Consider the following 18,291-nt stretch of genomic DNA (forward strand, 5'->3'; position numbering starts at 1 on the left):
GCGAGATGTCGGATTCGCTTTCGCTACTCTCCCCTGTGTTCGCGTGTATAAGCAATTGGTCTTGCAGGTTGTCCGCGGTCCACATTTCAGTTTTCATTTTCTAACGACATGAGTGACACAATTTTGCTGTATTATGCGTGCGAAACCGTCGTCGATCAACTGGCGGACCTCTTCGTTTTAAAAAGTGGTATTATCGGTAGCTACATATCGCTTAACTCAGTCATTTCTATAGGATTTAATTCGCAATGATAATTGAGCTTGAAAAATTCCTTGATTGCAGCTTTATTTGAGGAATTGTTAGGAAAGCTTTCTTTACGGGAGTGATACAATGCACGGTCCATTACAATGACATTCCTGCGACCATTATTTGGTAAATTTGGTATTTGGTCATTTTCAACCACGTCTAAAAATTGTTGCGGCACCCATTTCATCGTGATAGTCTCCATCATTTTTCTTGGCCATAACAACGCGCTGTGTGCCAGGAAGGAAACCTGGCTTTACAACCTGCGTAGGTCCTAGCCTCCTCAAGAATTTTTCTCCAGTCGTCCCTATCCATCGCCTTCCTCCGCATACCGTATTCCCAAATTTCTCATGTCTTCATCGTTGTTATCAAGCAACCTTGTTCTGGGTCTTCCTCTTCTCTGACCAATGGGTCTATGAAGGAGCGTTTTTCTAGCTGGGTCATTTTGTTCCATCCGCATTACATACCCTATCCACCTCAGACGTCTTATCTTAATATGTTTTACGATATCTGGTTTTTGGTATATTCTATAAAGTTCGAAGCTGTATCGTTTTCTCCACACTCCCATGTCATTCACTGCTCCATAGTTTCGCCTTAGTACTTTTCTTTCGAAACATCCTAACATGTTTTCATTACTTTTTGTTACGAGTTCATGTGTCTGAACCAGAGATATGTAAGGGAGGGGATATGACATACGGTGAAGTAGATGGGTTCACTTCCGCCATATTGATAGTACTTTCTGTCAAAGTGTTAATTTCAAATAGTGGTGAATGAAAAATTTCATTTCATAAATATTTTAAACTTTTTTGTGTGATTTTTTATATTAGTTCAAAGTGACTTTAGCGTGGCTTTAATATTATAATTATAATATTATGGACCTGTCCGTCGCCATATTGGATAGTACATAGTGTCAAATTAAGTGGTCCCAGAAATATCGTTTGTGTCATATCCCCTCTTTTTACATATCTCTGGTCTGAACCATATGTTAGGACTGGGTGTGTTATTGTTTTGTAGTTTTATTATTTCTCGATATATTTGTGGTTTTAACGAAGAGATTGATCCCAAAATAGCATCTGTTGGCCGTGCAAATTCTGCGGTAGTATTATTTTCATTGTTAAACGGCGCTCTTAGGTATACAAATTCGTTCACTGCTTCGATGACGTCGTTTTCTATAACAAGTGGTCGTAGGATTTGTGGTTGCGTGCTTATTTTCATATACTTCATTTTGTTGGTGTTTATTATTAAACCCATTTTTGCAGCTGATTCTTTTAATGCTATATACGCCTCTCGCACAGCGTTTTTCGTTCTCCCAACAATATTGATATCATCAGTATATGCCAGGATTTGCACTGATTTATTATATATTGAAGCAGTGGTGAATTGTGACATACGTATTACTTTTTCCAGAGCCAGATTGAACAGTATACAGGAGAGAGGGTCTCCTTGGCGCAGTCCGTTATTTGTTTTAAAAGGTTCAAACAGTTTCCCCTGAATTCGTACTCACGTTCAACTTTTTCAAGTTAGTTTTGTTAAATTTAACTAATTTGATATTCCCTGCTCTTTTATTGCTTTGAACATTTCTATTCACAGAGTCTTAGGCTGATTTGTACGCTGCATTTAGAAGCGTAATTCCTCTGTGGTTAGAGCATTCAAAAATATCTCCTTTTTTGTGTATGGTGCAAAGTATTCCAATTATTGGGGAGGGATTTCTGTGTCCATATTTCTTTTATAAGCTGCTGTAATGCCAATATGGTATCCTGACCACCTTTATATATTTCAGCTGGGAGATTATCTATTCCGGGTGATTTGTTTCTAGCTAGCTTTTTAACTGCATCTTTAACTTCAAGAATGGTTGGTGGTTCGTCTTTCCTTCCGTCTTTTCCCTGTACCTCATTTCTTTCGTCTTCCAGGTTTTCTTCTTCTTACTCTATATTAAGTGCCTGTTTAAAGTATTCCACCAATATATTCAATATATCTTTCCTTGTTAATAGGTCGCCATTCTGACTTCTGCATTGTCTTGTGATTGCCTTAAATTCTTTTCTGTTGATGTTAACTTTCTTATAGAATGCTCTGAATTCTTTCCAAAGCTATTAGTACTTTCCAAGCTATTTATACATAATATAAAATATACTCGTACTGCCGGGAGATGCATTTTATCCAAGACGGTCCTGGGCGACACTCTTGAGTGAGCATTTAACAGCCGACAATCATGTGCGTTTATTCTCCATAAGAAAAGCATTGCCCTATCTTAGCCGTACTGCACTCTCAGTGTGAATTTTACTACAGATAACATGTATGACAGGACTTCATTCTACTGATAGCGGTTATACTCTACGGTTGTAATCATATTTGCTGTATTATTTCTTCTCAACTTGGTTTCTTTATTGGTCATTTTTATATATCGACTTGAACTACTCTTACTCTTGGATGGTGAGAGATGTGCTGTTGAATGAAATGTGATAACTTTTTTAATGGTTATATAATAGATCTAATGCATAAAATAATACAAAAAAAAACAGTTTTAATCGCATGAAAGAACTTTTATTACATAAAATACCAATATTACATTATCTATCAAAATACTCTAAATATAAATTATACACATACATCAGAAAAGTAGTCGTTTTAATATGAAGTCAATTCACGGTGCCGATGTAAGTTAAATGAATTCCGTTGATTTTATTCTATAGGATAGGCGTGTTATACATGAACATTACAATTACGAACCTTGCGTGATACGATAAAGCAAACTTTTATAACAAAGTCAATTAAACTATTCTTTCATTTTTGCTTGTCACTTTGATGCAGTAAAAGCATGTTGAAAACTTTTGTCGATCCATGCACTTAACTATTTAAGCAAAAATCAAGAGAAGTACTAAATTGTTTATATATTTTCTGGCGACTTCTACGAACCACAAGTGTAAAATTAGATTTTCTAAATTATAAGCTTCTCCAGGGTACCGTATACACCTAACAAGCACTTTAAGCTAATTAGATTTGAAGATTAACCCCTTCGTGCCGGACCGTCATTCGGCAAGTCGGCTCCTATATACGGATTCGAGCGCTTACCGAATGGCTTCGCGCGCTGACCGTTATCGGTTAAAATACAGTATCACACTACAACTAATTATAGTTAATGTAAGGATAACATTAATTTTAGAAATAAAAACTATTTTTATTAAATTATTATTTACTATTTTATTATTAAATGTTATCTATAAAATACCATTTTAAACAAAAATTATTAAAAAATATAGGGATTTGGGAAAAAAAAATAAACAACAAATTCTATTGAAATATTTCTATACCACGAGAACAATTTTATTTATCGTGGTACTGGTCAAAATGTTCTTTGGAACACAATGCTACATCACAGCCGGAACAAAAAAGAAACGTATATTTATTTTTATTTTTAACAATGTTATAACAAACAAAACACCTTCGCCTTTTTTGTTTATCTTTAGCAAGTCTAATCAAGTTATGTTCCACTTTCAATTTCTTCTGGGGTTTTGAAGTCTTCTTTCTATGCATATTATTGAAAGACTCGCGATATTCAGAATAATGTGGATTGTAATGAGACAGTAATTCGTCGCACAATTTTTGTGTAAAATCCACAAAGGGAATTTGTTTATTTGAGGCGTTTTGGTAGATTACTCTAGCGTTCAACACCATTCTTTGAAGTAGGTGTACTCCTACTTTTTTGAACCAGGTGTAGTTCTTTCTGGCAGCATTATATGGCTCGATTTCTTGATCAATCATATCTACTGCACCCATGTTCATGTTATAATGCTCTATATGAGCAGGCTTTTTGTAAGACACTCTGCACTTTGTTGAAGTTTCATATCTTTGTTTTTCTTGGAAATCAGCAGTAAGTTTTGTAGTCAAAACATAGACATCTCTTTTATCGCGAAATCTTACAACTAGCATATCCTTATTTCTTAAAAAACACGACTGATACTTATCTAGTGGAAGTCCTGAAATTTCTTGCGGCAGTCCTCGTCTAATATTTATAGTGCCTGTTACAAAAGTATTTTTTGATAATAAAAATTGAGCCAAGCGGACAGACAAATACCAGCTATCCAGGATTACTTCACGACCTTCTTCCAATAGATTTCGCATCAGGAAAACAACTATTCGCTCAGTCATTGATAATGATGCTGTGCCTGTTATATAAGATACATCATATATATCTTTCCCAATATACAGTCCGAAATTGAATGTATAACCTCTCATTTTTGGATCGCAGGGGCATAAGCAAAATAATTTTATTCCAAATCTGGACCTTTTTGTTTTAATATATTGCTTGAAATGCAACCGGCCTTTGTATAGCATGAGACATTCATCAATTGCGCATGTTTCACCTACGTCAATTAGAAGTGTGGTATTTTCACGTAACAGTGCGAAAAAAACAGCTAAACGCGTCAGTGGTCTTGATTTTTGTACAGAGCCTGGAGGACCGAATCTCAAAAACTTTAGAGTTGCGAAAAACCTACAAGAAACAAAAATAAACATCTATGGCATAAAAATAAAATCTACATTACTCACCTGTCTCTACTCATAATTTTTCCAGAAAACACCGGTGGTCCTCCTAATAGGAAGGATTTTCGCCAATAGTCATGCATTTTAGGTAAATGAGTTACCCCCATCAATAATAAAAAACAAATAAAAACATACATTTCTTCTACAGAAACATCCTTCCATATTAGACCATAAATTTTGCCAAACAAATTTTCATTTGCCTCAAAATATAGTTTAGCACGCTCGTTGGTCCAGTCACAAAGGCTTCTAACTATTTTAACTGAAACAAATGCTTCAAAACATTCTCTGGCGGATTTTTGAGAATCAATGTCTAAAGCAGGGTGAAAATCATCAGGCAGTTCAACACGATTCATTGGAGAATATCTTTGGTCGCAAAATGGATTTGAAATAACTTTCCAATCCCCGAATTGTACTGGTTCATCATCTTCCTCCTCGTCTGTAGTTGAATAATCACTTTCTGAACTTATATCATCTTCAGAACCTTCATAATCGAAATCTAGGTCGGATTGATCACTTTCAGAATCTCTGCTCTGAGACATTATAAACACCTACTTCGTTGACTACAAAAACTCAACTGATAACGTAAGTAGTACACAGCACATAACCTCACTTCCCAATAGTCAAACAGCCAGACAACCTGATCACCAATCAAACTAACTAAATCTAATCTCGTTCTAGACGTCACCCACTTTTGGGCGTGGTTTCCCCACCTCTAGATTTGAATAAAGTAATTCGGACAGAACAAAAATACCTTAAATATGATGCAGACGGTGGCATCGCCGTATATGCCGAACGCAAACTCATGATGCACCCGTGTGCATCACCGTACGGAGCGGACAGTCAAGCATGATGCACACGGGTGCATCACCGTATTGAAGGGGTTAATACATTTTTTCCAATATATCTCTAAAATGCAACGCAAACACAATCCCCTTTGTTCTGCTTATTTTACATGTTTTATTTTCCTTACTACTTTTAATTGCCATCAGTTAAGATTAGTTTTATTTCAATCCCTCCTAATTATTCAACCTACATGGGCATCGTATTTAAAAATAATAGAAAAATGATTCTACAAAAGGTACAAGTCAAAAATTCAAAATACATAAATTACTTTTCATCGAGATATTTTTCTTTGACGACCAGGTTATATTATTTATATCAAGCAACCTCTAACATTTCGTACGGTAACCATTTGGAACTCTCTAAAGCATCCCACAAATTGCAATCTGCGTCCATTTTCTCTCTATTCATTTTGTCGATATCCAAAGTAATGGTGTGTTCTGAAAAGAGAAATAGTTTAAAATATTTTTGCAATGACAAGAATAAAGTCTCAATTTAAAACGCAAACAGTTTACTATCATACATCAAAATAGCCCTAAAAGTTTAAGATTCGGTACTCGGTTCTAAAGCCGGCACTCCTACGACCGGATGATCCTGCACCCATACCAGTCTCCACTGTTATGCTCCGCCAGCCTACCAAGTTCTCTGCACTCTCACACTAGTCTAGACTACCTTGGGGCGTCTGAGAGACATCATAGCCGCTTGAGTACCTGTTCAGGTTACTTCTTACCGTATATTTTACTTTACAGTATAATTTTTGGTATGAAATGTCGTGAACCTCTCAACAAATAGCCCAAGTATCACTTTTCTTTATTTAATAATATTAAAATACTGCTTCCTGTACCTTCTTTCCTCAATACTCCTTCACTGGTAATACAATACCTATCCTAACCTCTAAATTGACATAAGGGTTTCTAGTTTTAGAGTATATGCCCATAGACCTTGTTTTTTGGACGAAACGTAGATTTACTAAAAGGGAAGTAAGACAATTTCCTGGCAACACAACAGTGTTAAAAGTGTACGTAAACCAGAAGGGTATGAAGGTAAACGTTTTATAATTGTTCACGCTGGTTCTTCCACACTATTTTTTTCTGAATCAAGTTTATTATTTTGCTCAAAATCGAAAGTAGCTGATTATCATGCGGAAATGAACAATGAAATTTTCACTAAATTGTAGCATGCAGAAAATTCCTTTAAAAAATATCGATATTCAAGTAATAAAAATTTTTTTTGTAAGCTCTTGGGCTATATATAAAATTTGGTGTCTTTGTTTACACATTCCACACTCCCCAAGAAAGAATTCGGCTACGAAGTTAAATATGATTATATTTGGTTTATATTAGTACGTCAAGGTTATTTTACGATATAATTTGAAGCATGTTTGACGAGAATTCCGGTCCGCTTGTCCCTTCAACTTGATACGCGGGGTAAGGGACGATAGAAGCCGGTACACAGATCGAGGTCGAGGGAATTCAAGAGTCAGGTTTGAAAGGGTGACCATAATGAGCAGACGTGTAGCAGTAGAGCAGTAGCTAACAAGCACTTCACCTCCTCCATTTTAAAACTCTAGTTTTCCCTTGCCACTTGGTTTTTTATTTGAGCCCATATAAGCTCGATAGGGTTCAGCTCACAATGATAAGGAGGGAAGCGATGTACAATTATGTTGTTTGCACGAGACATTTCATCACATTTCATCGACTGCATATTTCTTGAAAACGGGTATATGTATCCTCGCGAGGTTTAATAATTGTACTTTCAACATGTTGTCATTGAATAGTATATTTTTTTGAGAGAGCCAGTTAATTATTTCACCTTTTCGCCAGGCAGTCGTTGGTGATGGCTCCAACCGTCGACTGTGGTATGACGCATTGTCCATAACAACGACAGAATTTGCTTCAAGGCTTGGTAGAATATTTGAAAACCAACCTTCGAATCTTTGAGGCCACGATGATTAGAATACTATTTTGCTGACGTCACGTTGCGTAGCAACGACGAATAGAATCGACGGTTGCTGGGCAACGTGACGTCAGCAAAATAGTATTCTACTCATCGTCATCACACGACTGTTTACTTCGATAGCAAAACAACTGAATACCTGAGTAGCCGACTTTCACCGACTATCGCGGTTTTAGGGAGGTGTAACTATTACCTTCTAAACTAAAATTATTATTTATTGTAATTAATTCAAATTTATAAAACAATAATAAAAAGTAATGGGTTGTACAGCGATGTAGTATATCTTTTCTAAGTGAAAATATTAAGAGAATTAAAGTTTTGATTCTAAAAGTATGTCGAGTGGGAGATAAAAAAAATTGAACGTATTAAACGAGCACTGAAAGATGTATGTGGCGTCCTTCATCATTTTTAGTGGCGAATTTTGATTTCTCGTCCCAAAAAACTCCAGCTTACCAAATTTCGTGTTGTTATCCCATGCCTATCACGAAATATTTAAAAATAAAAGTTTAACTTTGACCCCCTTTATTTTGGTTAATATCAACTTTCGTACTAAAGTAAGTTAGTTTAAATCGGCCTATTTTAATCTCAGGAATCTAAGATTAAGTTATGGCCATTCGTTACCAAACACCATGTATATTATATTAATATATATAATAACCCAAATGTCAACAATAATCATTATTAAAATAGGTACATATTTATTTAATACAAGTAGCTTTGTCGTAACTTCTTATGATATTTTTCGTTCGCCATTGGAAGACCTACAATAGCAATGAACCATCACTATTACTTCCAAGAATTTACTGCCTATATTTCTGGATTCTGACTATAGCAACGCTTCTACTTGAACGTGTTGAATCTACCTCGATTGATGCACAAATTTGTGTATCCCGGTATTCTCTTTCTTCAACTTTTTATGGTGACACTTCTTGATCGTGACATTTTCTGCAATTTTTGAGGCAATAACAACTCTCAAAATTTTTAACAATATTATGAACTGACTGTACGCAAGGAATTGGTCTCCCCTCCAAAAACAGAAAATAAATCTACACACTGTTGTCCAGAATTACCACCATAAAACCATTTTATTATTTGAATCTTTTCTGTTGCGTATAAACAGACAAAAATAAATTAAAAATCTACTCTTATTGCTTTAAACAACCACCGTATGACAAATTATTGGCGACGGGGCAACGGAGGTTCGTGGAAAGTCGACGGCGCGCATTGTTGCCATTTATAGTGTGTATATCTAATTTAAAACTTAATGTACGGTACTACTATAATTAAAAATAGACGCCTGCAAATAGACATAGCCAGTATAATTGATAATTATCCTACACGACTCTATTGGTGAACATCGATTAAACTAAACCAAGGTTAAGATTGGGGGTGGGGTGTGTGTAATTCCAGTATATACTTTGAATATAGGCAATAACAGCGGGAAGACCTCAGTCACATAAAGAACAATCTATATTTTTATATTAACTTACCTATTAAGTCCAAATCATCCTCCTTTCTTTCAGAGTACATATTTGAATTGTCACGTGCAGCTTGTTGTTCAGATGATTGATCATAAAAAGACCCCTGTTAAAAATAATTTCATAGATAGGTTAAAAGTAATATTTTTATACGATAGTTTTAAATCTTAAAATTAACTAATATTTAAACTGAATCCTTTGTTTAGATACTCTAAACAAAGATACTCTACTTTAAGGTAATTGGTACAATCTCTGGTGTTCATGAAAATAATTATATATATATATATTCAGGGATTCTACAGTATTCACTGCCTTCCCTCGCTCAACCGTATCCATCTCTCTCTGTTGTCCCATTCTCCGTCGTTTAGGCCTCTCTTACTCATGGCGTCGTCTACTTCGTTTCTCCAGGATTTTCGGGGTCGTCCTCTTTTCCTCCTTCCTATGGAGCTCCATTCCGTTATTCTCTTTATCCATCTGCTGTCGCTAGTTCTTCTTACATGTCCATACCACTTTAGTCTTTTTTGTTCTATATATGTTAGTATGTGTGTTTCTTTTGATGTTCTTTGCTTTATTTCGTCATTACTTTTCTCCTATCCATTCTTGTTACTCTGCAGCATCTTCGCATCTCTGTTGCTACTAGCTTACTGCTGTTTTTCTTGTTTATGATCCAATTTTCAGCCCCATATGTCATAATACTTCGCACTAATGTTTTATAAATCTGTGTTTTTGTCTTCATATTTAGGTGTCTATCCCACCATACTGAGTTAAGTTATCGGATTGCTGTTCTTGTTTGTCCTAATCTTTGTGTAATTTCTTCCTGTTGTTGCCTTTTTCGTGATTATAAACCCCAAGTATTTGAATTTATCCTTTCCTTTGATTGTTACGTTGTCATCAATCTGTAGATCTTCTTCACTTGTAGATAGGTACTCTGTTTTGCGAGGTTAATATCTAGGCCAGCCTTGGTATATTCTTCATGTAGTTTCTTCATCATGTAGCTGAGGTCGTCTTGGTCTTGTGCAATCACTACTTGATCGTCTGCAAAGCTTAACGTATATAGGTATTCGCTCCGTACCGGTACCCCCATGCCTTCGCATTTTCTTTTCCATGTAGTCAAGGCTTTCTCTAAGTATATTTTGAATAGGGTTGGAGATGTGGAACAACCCTGCAGGAGCCCTTTTGTTGTGGTGAAGTCCCCTATGATTCTTGTTCCCATTTTAATGGACACTTTATTTTCTTTATACAGAGCTTTTGTAGCTTCTATGAGTTCCGTCTGAATTTCTAATTTGTACATTGCCTCTTGCTCTATCTTTTCTCGTAGTATATTCCCATATAATCTTCCTATTGATGATATTATGTTTATTCCTCTGTAGTTTTCGTATCGTTTTCTATCTCCTTTCTTAAATATAGATGTCATATATGCCTCCGCCCATTCCTTTGGGAGCTGTTCTCCATTTATGGCTTTCTAAAATATCCATTGTATCATCCGGTGTATTTTTTTTGATCCGTATTTTATAAGCTCAGTTGAGATGCCTCCAGGTCCCGGTACTTTCTTATTTTTGATTGCTTTTATGGCCGTTCTCATTTCCCTATTTGTTATTTCTATTTCTTGTTGTGGGGAGGAGGCTTCCTGACATACTAAAGGGAAACGAAGCTTTTTTGATGTGCTCACATCAGTATTAGTATAACCGCTGTGGATATGTAGATATCTCTGTGCGTTGAAGGGCACGTAAAGCCATCGGTTCCTCTGGACTAGATGTATGTACTATGTACACTAGTTACTTGAAACAGGGTTAAAGATGCAATTGGTGCCAGAACAATCCGAAAGGATATATTTGGCAAATATGCCATACGATATTACTATTATTATCTTTCCTACCATTAACATCTTGTAATAGACAGCATCTTAACATGTACCCTAGGAATGTAACCTCAAGTCATAACATGCTACTAATTTAATACTAATAAAACACTGAAAATTTCATAAATGCGAAATTTAGAAAACTATTTTACAAAATAAAATAAATAATTTACCGGCTGCCAAGATGCATAGTTTTGCCAATACGTTGTTGGATCATAATACTGACTGAAATCATTACTGTCATTCTGGTTTGAAGGTCCTGAGTAACCAGGTAATAGTCCCTTGGGTTTCGGCACAGCATTACATATTTTCAGAGCTTTTGTCCCAAGACCTATAAAACCATTCATATATATTAAGCTGTTCTTCATTTCCTCTTCACTTCCAAATCTTACAAACCCGTATCCTTTACTAAATCCACTGGCATCTAAAATAACTAAAAGCAAACATTTACTATTTAAAACTGCCATTTTTACATAATAGTGAAGTGCTTACACAGTAACATGTAAATCCATTTACAAAAGTTTTAACAAAGCTACACCTTAAAAACAATAAATTTTTAATATATCAGACATCTCAGAATAATAAACTATAACAATATAGCTATAACAATACAGCTATCAAGACTAGTATTGACATGTAAAAGAGATCACTTATTATAAGATACCTTTTTGTTGTTTTGTCAGTTGTTTTTTAAATAAACTAATTGGAGTCAAAAATATTTAATTCTGTTGGCAGGCTATTAGCACTCTTGATCAATCGTGTAGTTGGTTCATTGATACCATAATTAGTGTGGTGAAATAACACTGAAAAGATTTCTGATTGTCTGTTGTTTCTACTGGGTACTTTAAGACTAATAAGTGCTAACAATAGAGGACATCCTATAGTAGCATTAATGACTGTTTGCAGGAAACATAAATCTAACAATGTCCTCCTTAAGTCAAGTGTTGGTAGATTAATACTGTCTCTTACCCACTGATAGTCATATTCTTCTTTCCTGTATCCACTCCTAAAAGCTGCTATCCTCAAAAATTTATTTTGGACCCTTTCAATATGTTCAATGTAACAGTTGCATGATGGGGACCATACAACTGATCCATACTCGAGAATAGGCCTAATGAAACCACATCATCATCATCTTTGGCTCTACAACCCTATGTGGGTCTTGGTATGTTTAAGAATTAGTCTCCATTCCCCCCTATCTTTCGCCTTGGCTTCCCAATTTCTGACCACTAGATTCCTCAAGTCATCTTCGACTTGAGTTTTAAATCTAGATCTTGGCCTGCCTCTCTTCCTGGTTCCTACTGGCTCTTGATATAATATCTGTCTTTGGGGGTCTCCAGTGTTCATTCTTTCAAGGTGTCCTAGCCACCTTAGTCTATTAATTTTAATAGACTGGACGATGTTGCATTTTTCATAGCATTGATACAAGTCAAAAGTGTAGCGCCTGCGCCATATCCCGCTTTCTTGTACTTCTCCGTATATGTGCCTAAGTATTCTTCTTTCAAAGCGGCCTAGCAGTTCTTCGTCGCTTTTTACCATAGTCCATGTCTCTGACGAGTATGTCAGGACAGGTTTAATAAGAGTTTCATATATTAGTATCTTGGTTTTTCTGCTAATTATGAGTGATGTTACGAGCTGCTTTAGTCCAAAGTAAGCTCTGTTCGCCAGGTATATTTTTCTCTTAATTTCTATGCTTACTAGGTTGCTGATATTTAGTTGTGTTCCAAGATATATAAACTCCGAGAACCTTTCAAAAGTGTGTGCGTATGTCACCAGATCTTGTGGTGCCGCTATTTGTGTGCTGTTCGTGACCTTCATTACTGTTATGTCTAATTGGAAAATTTTTTGCATGTTTTGTTCATACGCTGGTATATATGAGTTCGAATTTCAATACGAATTTCCTTTTTTATTTTTGAAATATTTAAAAACTCCATGTTAATCTTATTTAAATATATGTAATATATGCAAAAATGCGAAATTTTTAAATAAAATGAAAACTTACAACATAATCAGAGATTTATTTTTATCCTCCACAAACATTTTTTTAAGTTATACTTCTATACGCGCGTTCTACGTTGGAAATTTGTATGGGAGTGAATTGGCAAAATCATTAGATATGTAAAATATAGGTAAGAGAGAGACAGAAGATATATCTTCTCTCTCTTTCTCTCTCGAGAATAAAAAAGTTCCTTTTGTAAATATGTTTAATATTTATTAATATTATTATTATTTTTTTATTAACATTATTATCATGGTAAATTAAACATATGCGTAAGTAAGTTATGTATATTGTCATTTTTAAATGCTTATGAATATTGCATTTTAATTTATACTGAATTCAGTGTATTGTATTGTATTTTTATATTAATAACAAAATAAACAATGAATTTTACTGCAGAGTATGTGTAAATTTTTTTTTCAAATTTCATTTGCCTTCAAATCCTTTCATACATATATGAAAATAAAAATATACATTTTCATCAAAATATTGATTCAATCCTTCATTTACTATACTCTTATTACAGGTCAAATGTTGTTTATATACAGCAAACGATGCACCATATATCTAATTCTGTTTCTCTTTCTGCTCTCTCTTACCTATAGCATTACATATGTAATGATTGTGCAGATTGACTCCCATATAAATTTGTAACGGTGAACGCATGTATAGAAGTATAACTTCTCCACACCCGTTTTTTTTTCGTACTTTTAAAGTTGATGATTATTACAACATGCTCATATACTTATGTGTGATAAATATCATCATGTTCTATTTTAAAACTGCCTATAGAATAAGACCTACTCTTGATCACATTTGATTCATGGATGTACAGATTAGTGTTATAACCACACTCTTTGAATCATACATAATTCATTGGATAGTGAAGTGGTTAATAAAGACAACATGTTTGGACTGTGCTAACAAAGTATGGATGCAAAAAACTAAAGTCTATAATTATTATGAATGTAACTGGTGCTATAGAGAAGGAATGAATTTAGTAACAGTTTAGTCTCATAGATGATGAATCTACAGATCGTCCTTACACAAAAATAATGACTTGTTGTTTGAATTAACTACAATGATGGAAATATAAAAGCCTACTGTGTAGCACTGATTCGAGTTCAAGAAGTTATAGGATCTGCTCTCTTTCAGTAAATAATGCACTTTTTTTATGAAATTCAATATAAGGAGAATTGTAAAACTTCAAAACCTAGAAAAGCATCCTATAAGTCAGATCCTAAGACATTAGAAAAATTCTAGCAGATAAAATGCTAATGAAAAGTGTGGAAACACAATACATCAAGCCTGGACAGTTTACAGGATGAATAAAAGACTAAAGGGGATACAACAAGTACATCGATAATAATGCTACTTGTAACACATAAAAAGATACATCAATGTACATTCAAAAGGGTTAATGATTTACATATCTATATTTTCATTTATCTTTTGTCCTACCTTTTGCTGTCTTGATGGTATTGTATTTTGAAGAAAATACCCTATATAAGTTATAATCATCTACATCTGAACTTAAATCTCCAACCCACACAGAAAACTCTCTATCAATAAGGGATCTACCGGAATTACTGGCATTGTTGAGCCTGAATCGAACCATAGGATTTGTATTGGGGATTGGTTTAGAATTAAGTTTATGCATTGCATCAATAGCTTCTTCATCAGAGGCAAAATGTACAAAACAGTATCCAGCCGCTTCTCCAGTAAATTTATTACGCATTATTTTTACGCTAAGGGGACTCTCGCCCATTTTCCGGAAAGCATTAAGGATGAATGTTTCTGTCATGTAAGATTCCAGCTAAAAATGTATAAATGTAAGTTTTCACTTTTAATGACCTAACTTATACTTACACTACCCATCCATAATTGGCAATGTACCATAGAATTAGCCATTTTGTAATTTTCAAACAATTTCCAATATCAATATCAATTATTATCACAGTGCCGTATTGTGATCAGTTCGTTGATTGTGCTGGCTGGTCAATTACAAACATAACCTAAAATTTAAACTGTATATTTTCTTTCTTCTCTCATCAAGTACATTACTTAAAATTGTATTTCGGCACAGACTATTCAGTTAGCTATGAAAATGATAAAATTATCCTAACTCGATGAAATTATCATAGAATAGAGAAGTCAAAAGTTACCAGTTCACAGAATAACTGTGTTATTCTGTGGACAGTTGTTTAGAAATGACGTTTTGTTATTTGATGACGCATCATACGTCTGACATGTAAACAACTCTTGTGTTCCATACACTGCTTTCTGTATTCCTGTTCTCGTTTCTGTTCATAGTTCATTGAAAAGGAACGATAGTTATTTAAAGTAGTATAGAAAAAGATAGAACATTCTATATTTAGGAAAATGTAAATGGCGCACGCGTGGAGAAGTGACAATTGTACTAAACTTTTTTACTCGTTTTGTTTATCTTATCCATTAATTTCTAAAATTGTATGATTTTGTTAGAAAGTGGTAGAATAACGCCAACTAATTTAGAAGTAACACTGCGAAGAGACGCTCTGAATGTTTTGTTGCTGTTCCGATAAGGAGGACTACGGAAAAGGTACGTTTTTTTGCTTGATCCTTATCTGTCTGTTATCCCCGCTCTTACTTCGTGATTTATTTAATGTCCGCCATTTTCGTTCGTAGTTGAATAGGCGTTAACTTTGTGTGTTTTGGCAGGTCCGATGGCTGCAATAAGAAAAAAATTGGTGATTGTTGGTGACGGAGCATGTGGAAAAACATGTCTTTTAATAGTATTTAGTAAAGATCAGTTCCCTGAAGTATACGTGCCCACTGTATTCGAAAACTATGTGGCGGATATTGAAGTAGATGGAAAGCAGGTAGAACTCGCCTTATGGGATACCGCAGGTCAAGAAGATTATGATCGTCTGCGGCCCCTTTCATATCCAGATACCGATGTGATTTTAATGTGCTTCTCAGTAGACTCCCCCGACTCATTAGAAAACATCCCAGAAAAATGGACTCCAGAGGTAAAACACTTTTGTCCAAATGTGCCAATTATTCTGGTAGGCAATAAGAAGGATCTGCGTAACGATCCAACTACCATTAACGAACTTAAAAAGATGAAACAAGAACCAGTAAAACCTCAAGACGGAAGATCCATGGCAGAGAAAATCAATGCTTTTGCATATCTAGAATGTTCTGCTAAAAGTAAGGAGGGTGTAAGAGAGGTTTTTGAAAATGCTACCCGAGCTGCACTGCAAGTTAAAAAGAAGAAGAAGCCCCGTTGTGTAATGTTTTGAGCCACTACATATTCTATATTTTATATTAATAATCGTTACGTGTGTTAATTAATTTCAAGGGGGCTTCTGCATGATGTATTGACTAACAAAATAAACCCCTACTTTTTCTCTTCAGTTCTATTTGTTCAAACTCCCTTTCTCCTTGTGGACAAATTTAAGTATTAAGTTATATTTTCATATGTATTTAACCCATTGTTTATTGGTTCTTAGAGTTACACGACCCAGAAATTTAATTTTAAAACAACACAACGATGTAGCAACTTACTTTTTAGAGTTTAATATAGAATAGATGATTAATTTGTTTCTTTACTCCCTACCAAACTATTTCGTATTGCACATTGCAATTTTGCTATCAATTTTAATACATTAACATACAATTTTGATTTTTTTTTAATATTCTTAGTTGTCTCGATTTTTGATGAACTTCCAGTGAGGGGTGTGTAACTTGTAAGCTTGTTCTATACAATGGTAAATGATATAATCAGTGTCATGTGCACAAAACTTATTGAACGTCCACTTAGATCATCATTGTAGTACTAATTTACAAGCATATGTTGATTCATTTTATAGTATTTATATTTTATATCCTGATCAATATATTTTGTTTCAAAAATACTTTCTGTATCATAGTTATCTTTTACAGATATTCAGAGTACCCATTGATTTTTATTTAGTTCAATGACTGCAGCACATTTATTATATTTTGATTAGAAGTCACTGCATATGAGTGGAATAATACTTTTGACTAACAGATACACAAAAAAAATGTTTGTGATGCAGTTATTGCACTGGGACTATAAGGACTAACAGTGGTGTCTTCTCTTGTGTAGGAATACTAGCACTTGTTGTCCTTTAAGTCTCAAAATTAATTTTGAAATAAAAATATTTATTTGTTGGCAACATTTCTAGTATTATGCCAGTTGCCTATTATTGTAATAGCTTTAAATTTTTCAATATAATGTATTCTAAAATTAAATAAATTGTTTTCCTATAAGTTTGTGTGTTCTACAATTTCTTAGAAATGGCTGTAAGATGATAAAATATCCATGAGTCATGCAACAGGTATGTCCAGTCTTGAAATCAAAATGTTCAAGGTTGTGGTGAGGAATCATAAGTTATTAACCTTACTATTTCTCTCTAATGGTAATAAACAGTATGTAGGAACCTGTGTTGAGAATAATAAAAAAGAATGCCATTCTGTTATACAAATCAAATTACTATTTGATAAGAAACCAAATGGGAATATTTTATAAAAGTCCAACAGATAATTTTAAAATCAAATGAGGAATAATCTGTTTAGATAACATTTTTAATAACATCTTATTGATATACAGATAATATATTTAGTTCTTATAAATAATGTTACAATTTCTAGGTGAATCATTTTTATATGAAATGTGTTTTGACTTACATTCTTAGTTTATATCAGTTATAAATTTGGTGGCTTGAAAAATATTTATATAGCTATTTCAGAGTAAATTTTATCAAAAAAACAGTTAATAGATAAATTATACATTCTAAAGAATACCTTGGAGTCATGGAAGTGGAGTTACCAAAACAGATGTTAATATGAAGATCTATAATTGCTTGTATACTATATACAGGATCAGTCAAAGTTAACTATGAGAATTGTTTGAAGATAGTAAATCATATAGTTTTTAGATTTTGATAATAGTGTTTACAATTGGTGATTTATAGTGTCATAAAATATATGAAAATATAGATAAATAAGCTAACAGCATAAACTAGACAAGAATAACTTTGTTATTCTCTTAACAAAATTGATCAAGTAAATCAATTCTTTTTTAAAAAATAGGTTCTAGTGCTAGTAGATAGTTTGATATTTTTTACATTCATAGTTTTCCTCTTTATTTATACTCTGAAAATTAGTTCTCAGACAATATTTTAATAAATATTTGTTAACAATTTGAACAAATTATAAACAGTATATTATTTTAATTAAAATATCCATTATTTTTGGCTTTTTGCTGATAACAATTCTATCTTCATCAAAACTAATTCTACTTGAATGTATTTGCTAGTACAGTGGAACCTCGATTATCCGTCAGGGCACCAGACCAAAGGTATGACGGATA

The 18,291-nt window shown here is 34.0% G+C and overlaps 2 protein-coding genes across 2 annotated transcripts; one reads left to right on the top strand and one right to left on the bottom strand.

Annotated features, from left to right (window-relative positions):
• Positions 1-2,743: 2,743 nt before the first annotated feature.
• On the bottom strand, positions 2,744-15,109 carry Secp43 (tRNA Selenocysteine associated protein). The gene is made up of 6 exons (XM_072520563.1): positions 14,781-15,109; positions 14,373-14,727; positions 11,086-11,345; positions 9,067-9,160; positions 5,669-6,060; positions 2,744-3,252 (listed from the first exon to the last, which is right to left on the bottom strand). The coding sequence occupies exons 1-5, from the start codon at positions 14,820-14,822 to the stop codon at positions 5,939-5,941; spliced, it is 873 nt and encodes a 290-aa protein (XP_072376664.1). The 5' UTR covers positions 14,823-15,109; the 3' UTR covers positions 2,744-3,252; positions 5,669-5,938.
• Positions 15,110-15,323: 214 nt separating this feature from the next.
• Rho1 (ras-like GTP-binding protein Rho1) lies at positions 15,324-17,189 on the top strand. The gene is made up of 2 exons (XM_072520564.1): positions 15,324-15,492; positions 15,612-17,189. The coding sequence occupies exons 1-2, from the start codon at positions 15,453-15,455 to the stop codon at positions 16,193-16,195; spliced, it is 624 nt and encodes a 207-aa protein (XP_072376665.1). The 5' UTR covers positions 15,324-15,452; the 3' UTR covers positions 16,196-17,189.
• Positions 17,190-18,291: the final 1,102 nt, after the last annotated feature.

This window comes from Diabrotica undecimpunctata, chromosome 1, assembly GCF_040954645.1.
Source record: "Diabrotica undecimpunctata isolate CICGRU chromosome 1, icDiaUnde3, whole genome shotgun sequence".
Classification (NCBI taxonomy): Eukaryota; Metazoa; Arthropoda; class Insecta; order Coleoptera; family Chrysomelidae; genus Diabrotica; species Diabrotica undecimpunctata.

Excerpts from the sequence above, each read along its gene's own strand:
- Rho1 (XM_072520564.1), top strand. The coding sequence starts at position 15,453 with ATGTTTTGTTGCTGTTCCGATAAGGAGGACTACGGAAAAG. Across the intron at positions 15,493-15,611 it reads TAAGGAGGACTACGGAAAAG|GTCCGATGGCTGCAATAAGA; the intron begins GTACGTTTTTTT and ends GTGTTTTGGCAG.
- Secp43 (XM_072520563.1), bottom strand. The coding sequence starts at position 14,822 with ATGGCTAATTCTATGGTACATTGCCAATTATGGATGGGTAGT. Across the intron at positions 9,161-11,085 it reads ACTATGCATCTTGGCAGCCG|GGGTCTTTTTATGATCAATC; the intron begins GTAAATTATTTA and ends TATTTTTAACAG. Across the intron at positions 6,061-9,066 it reads GGATGATTTGGACTTAATAG|AACACACCATTACTTTGGAT; the intron begins GTAAGTTAATAT and ends TTCTCTTTTCAG.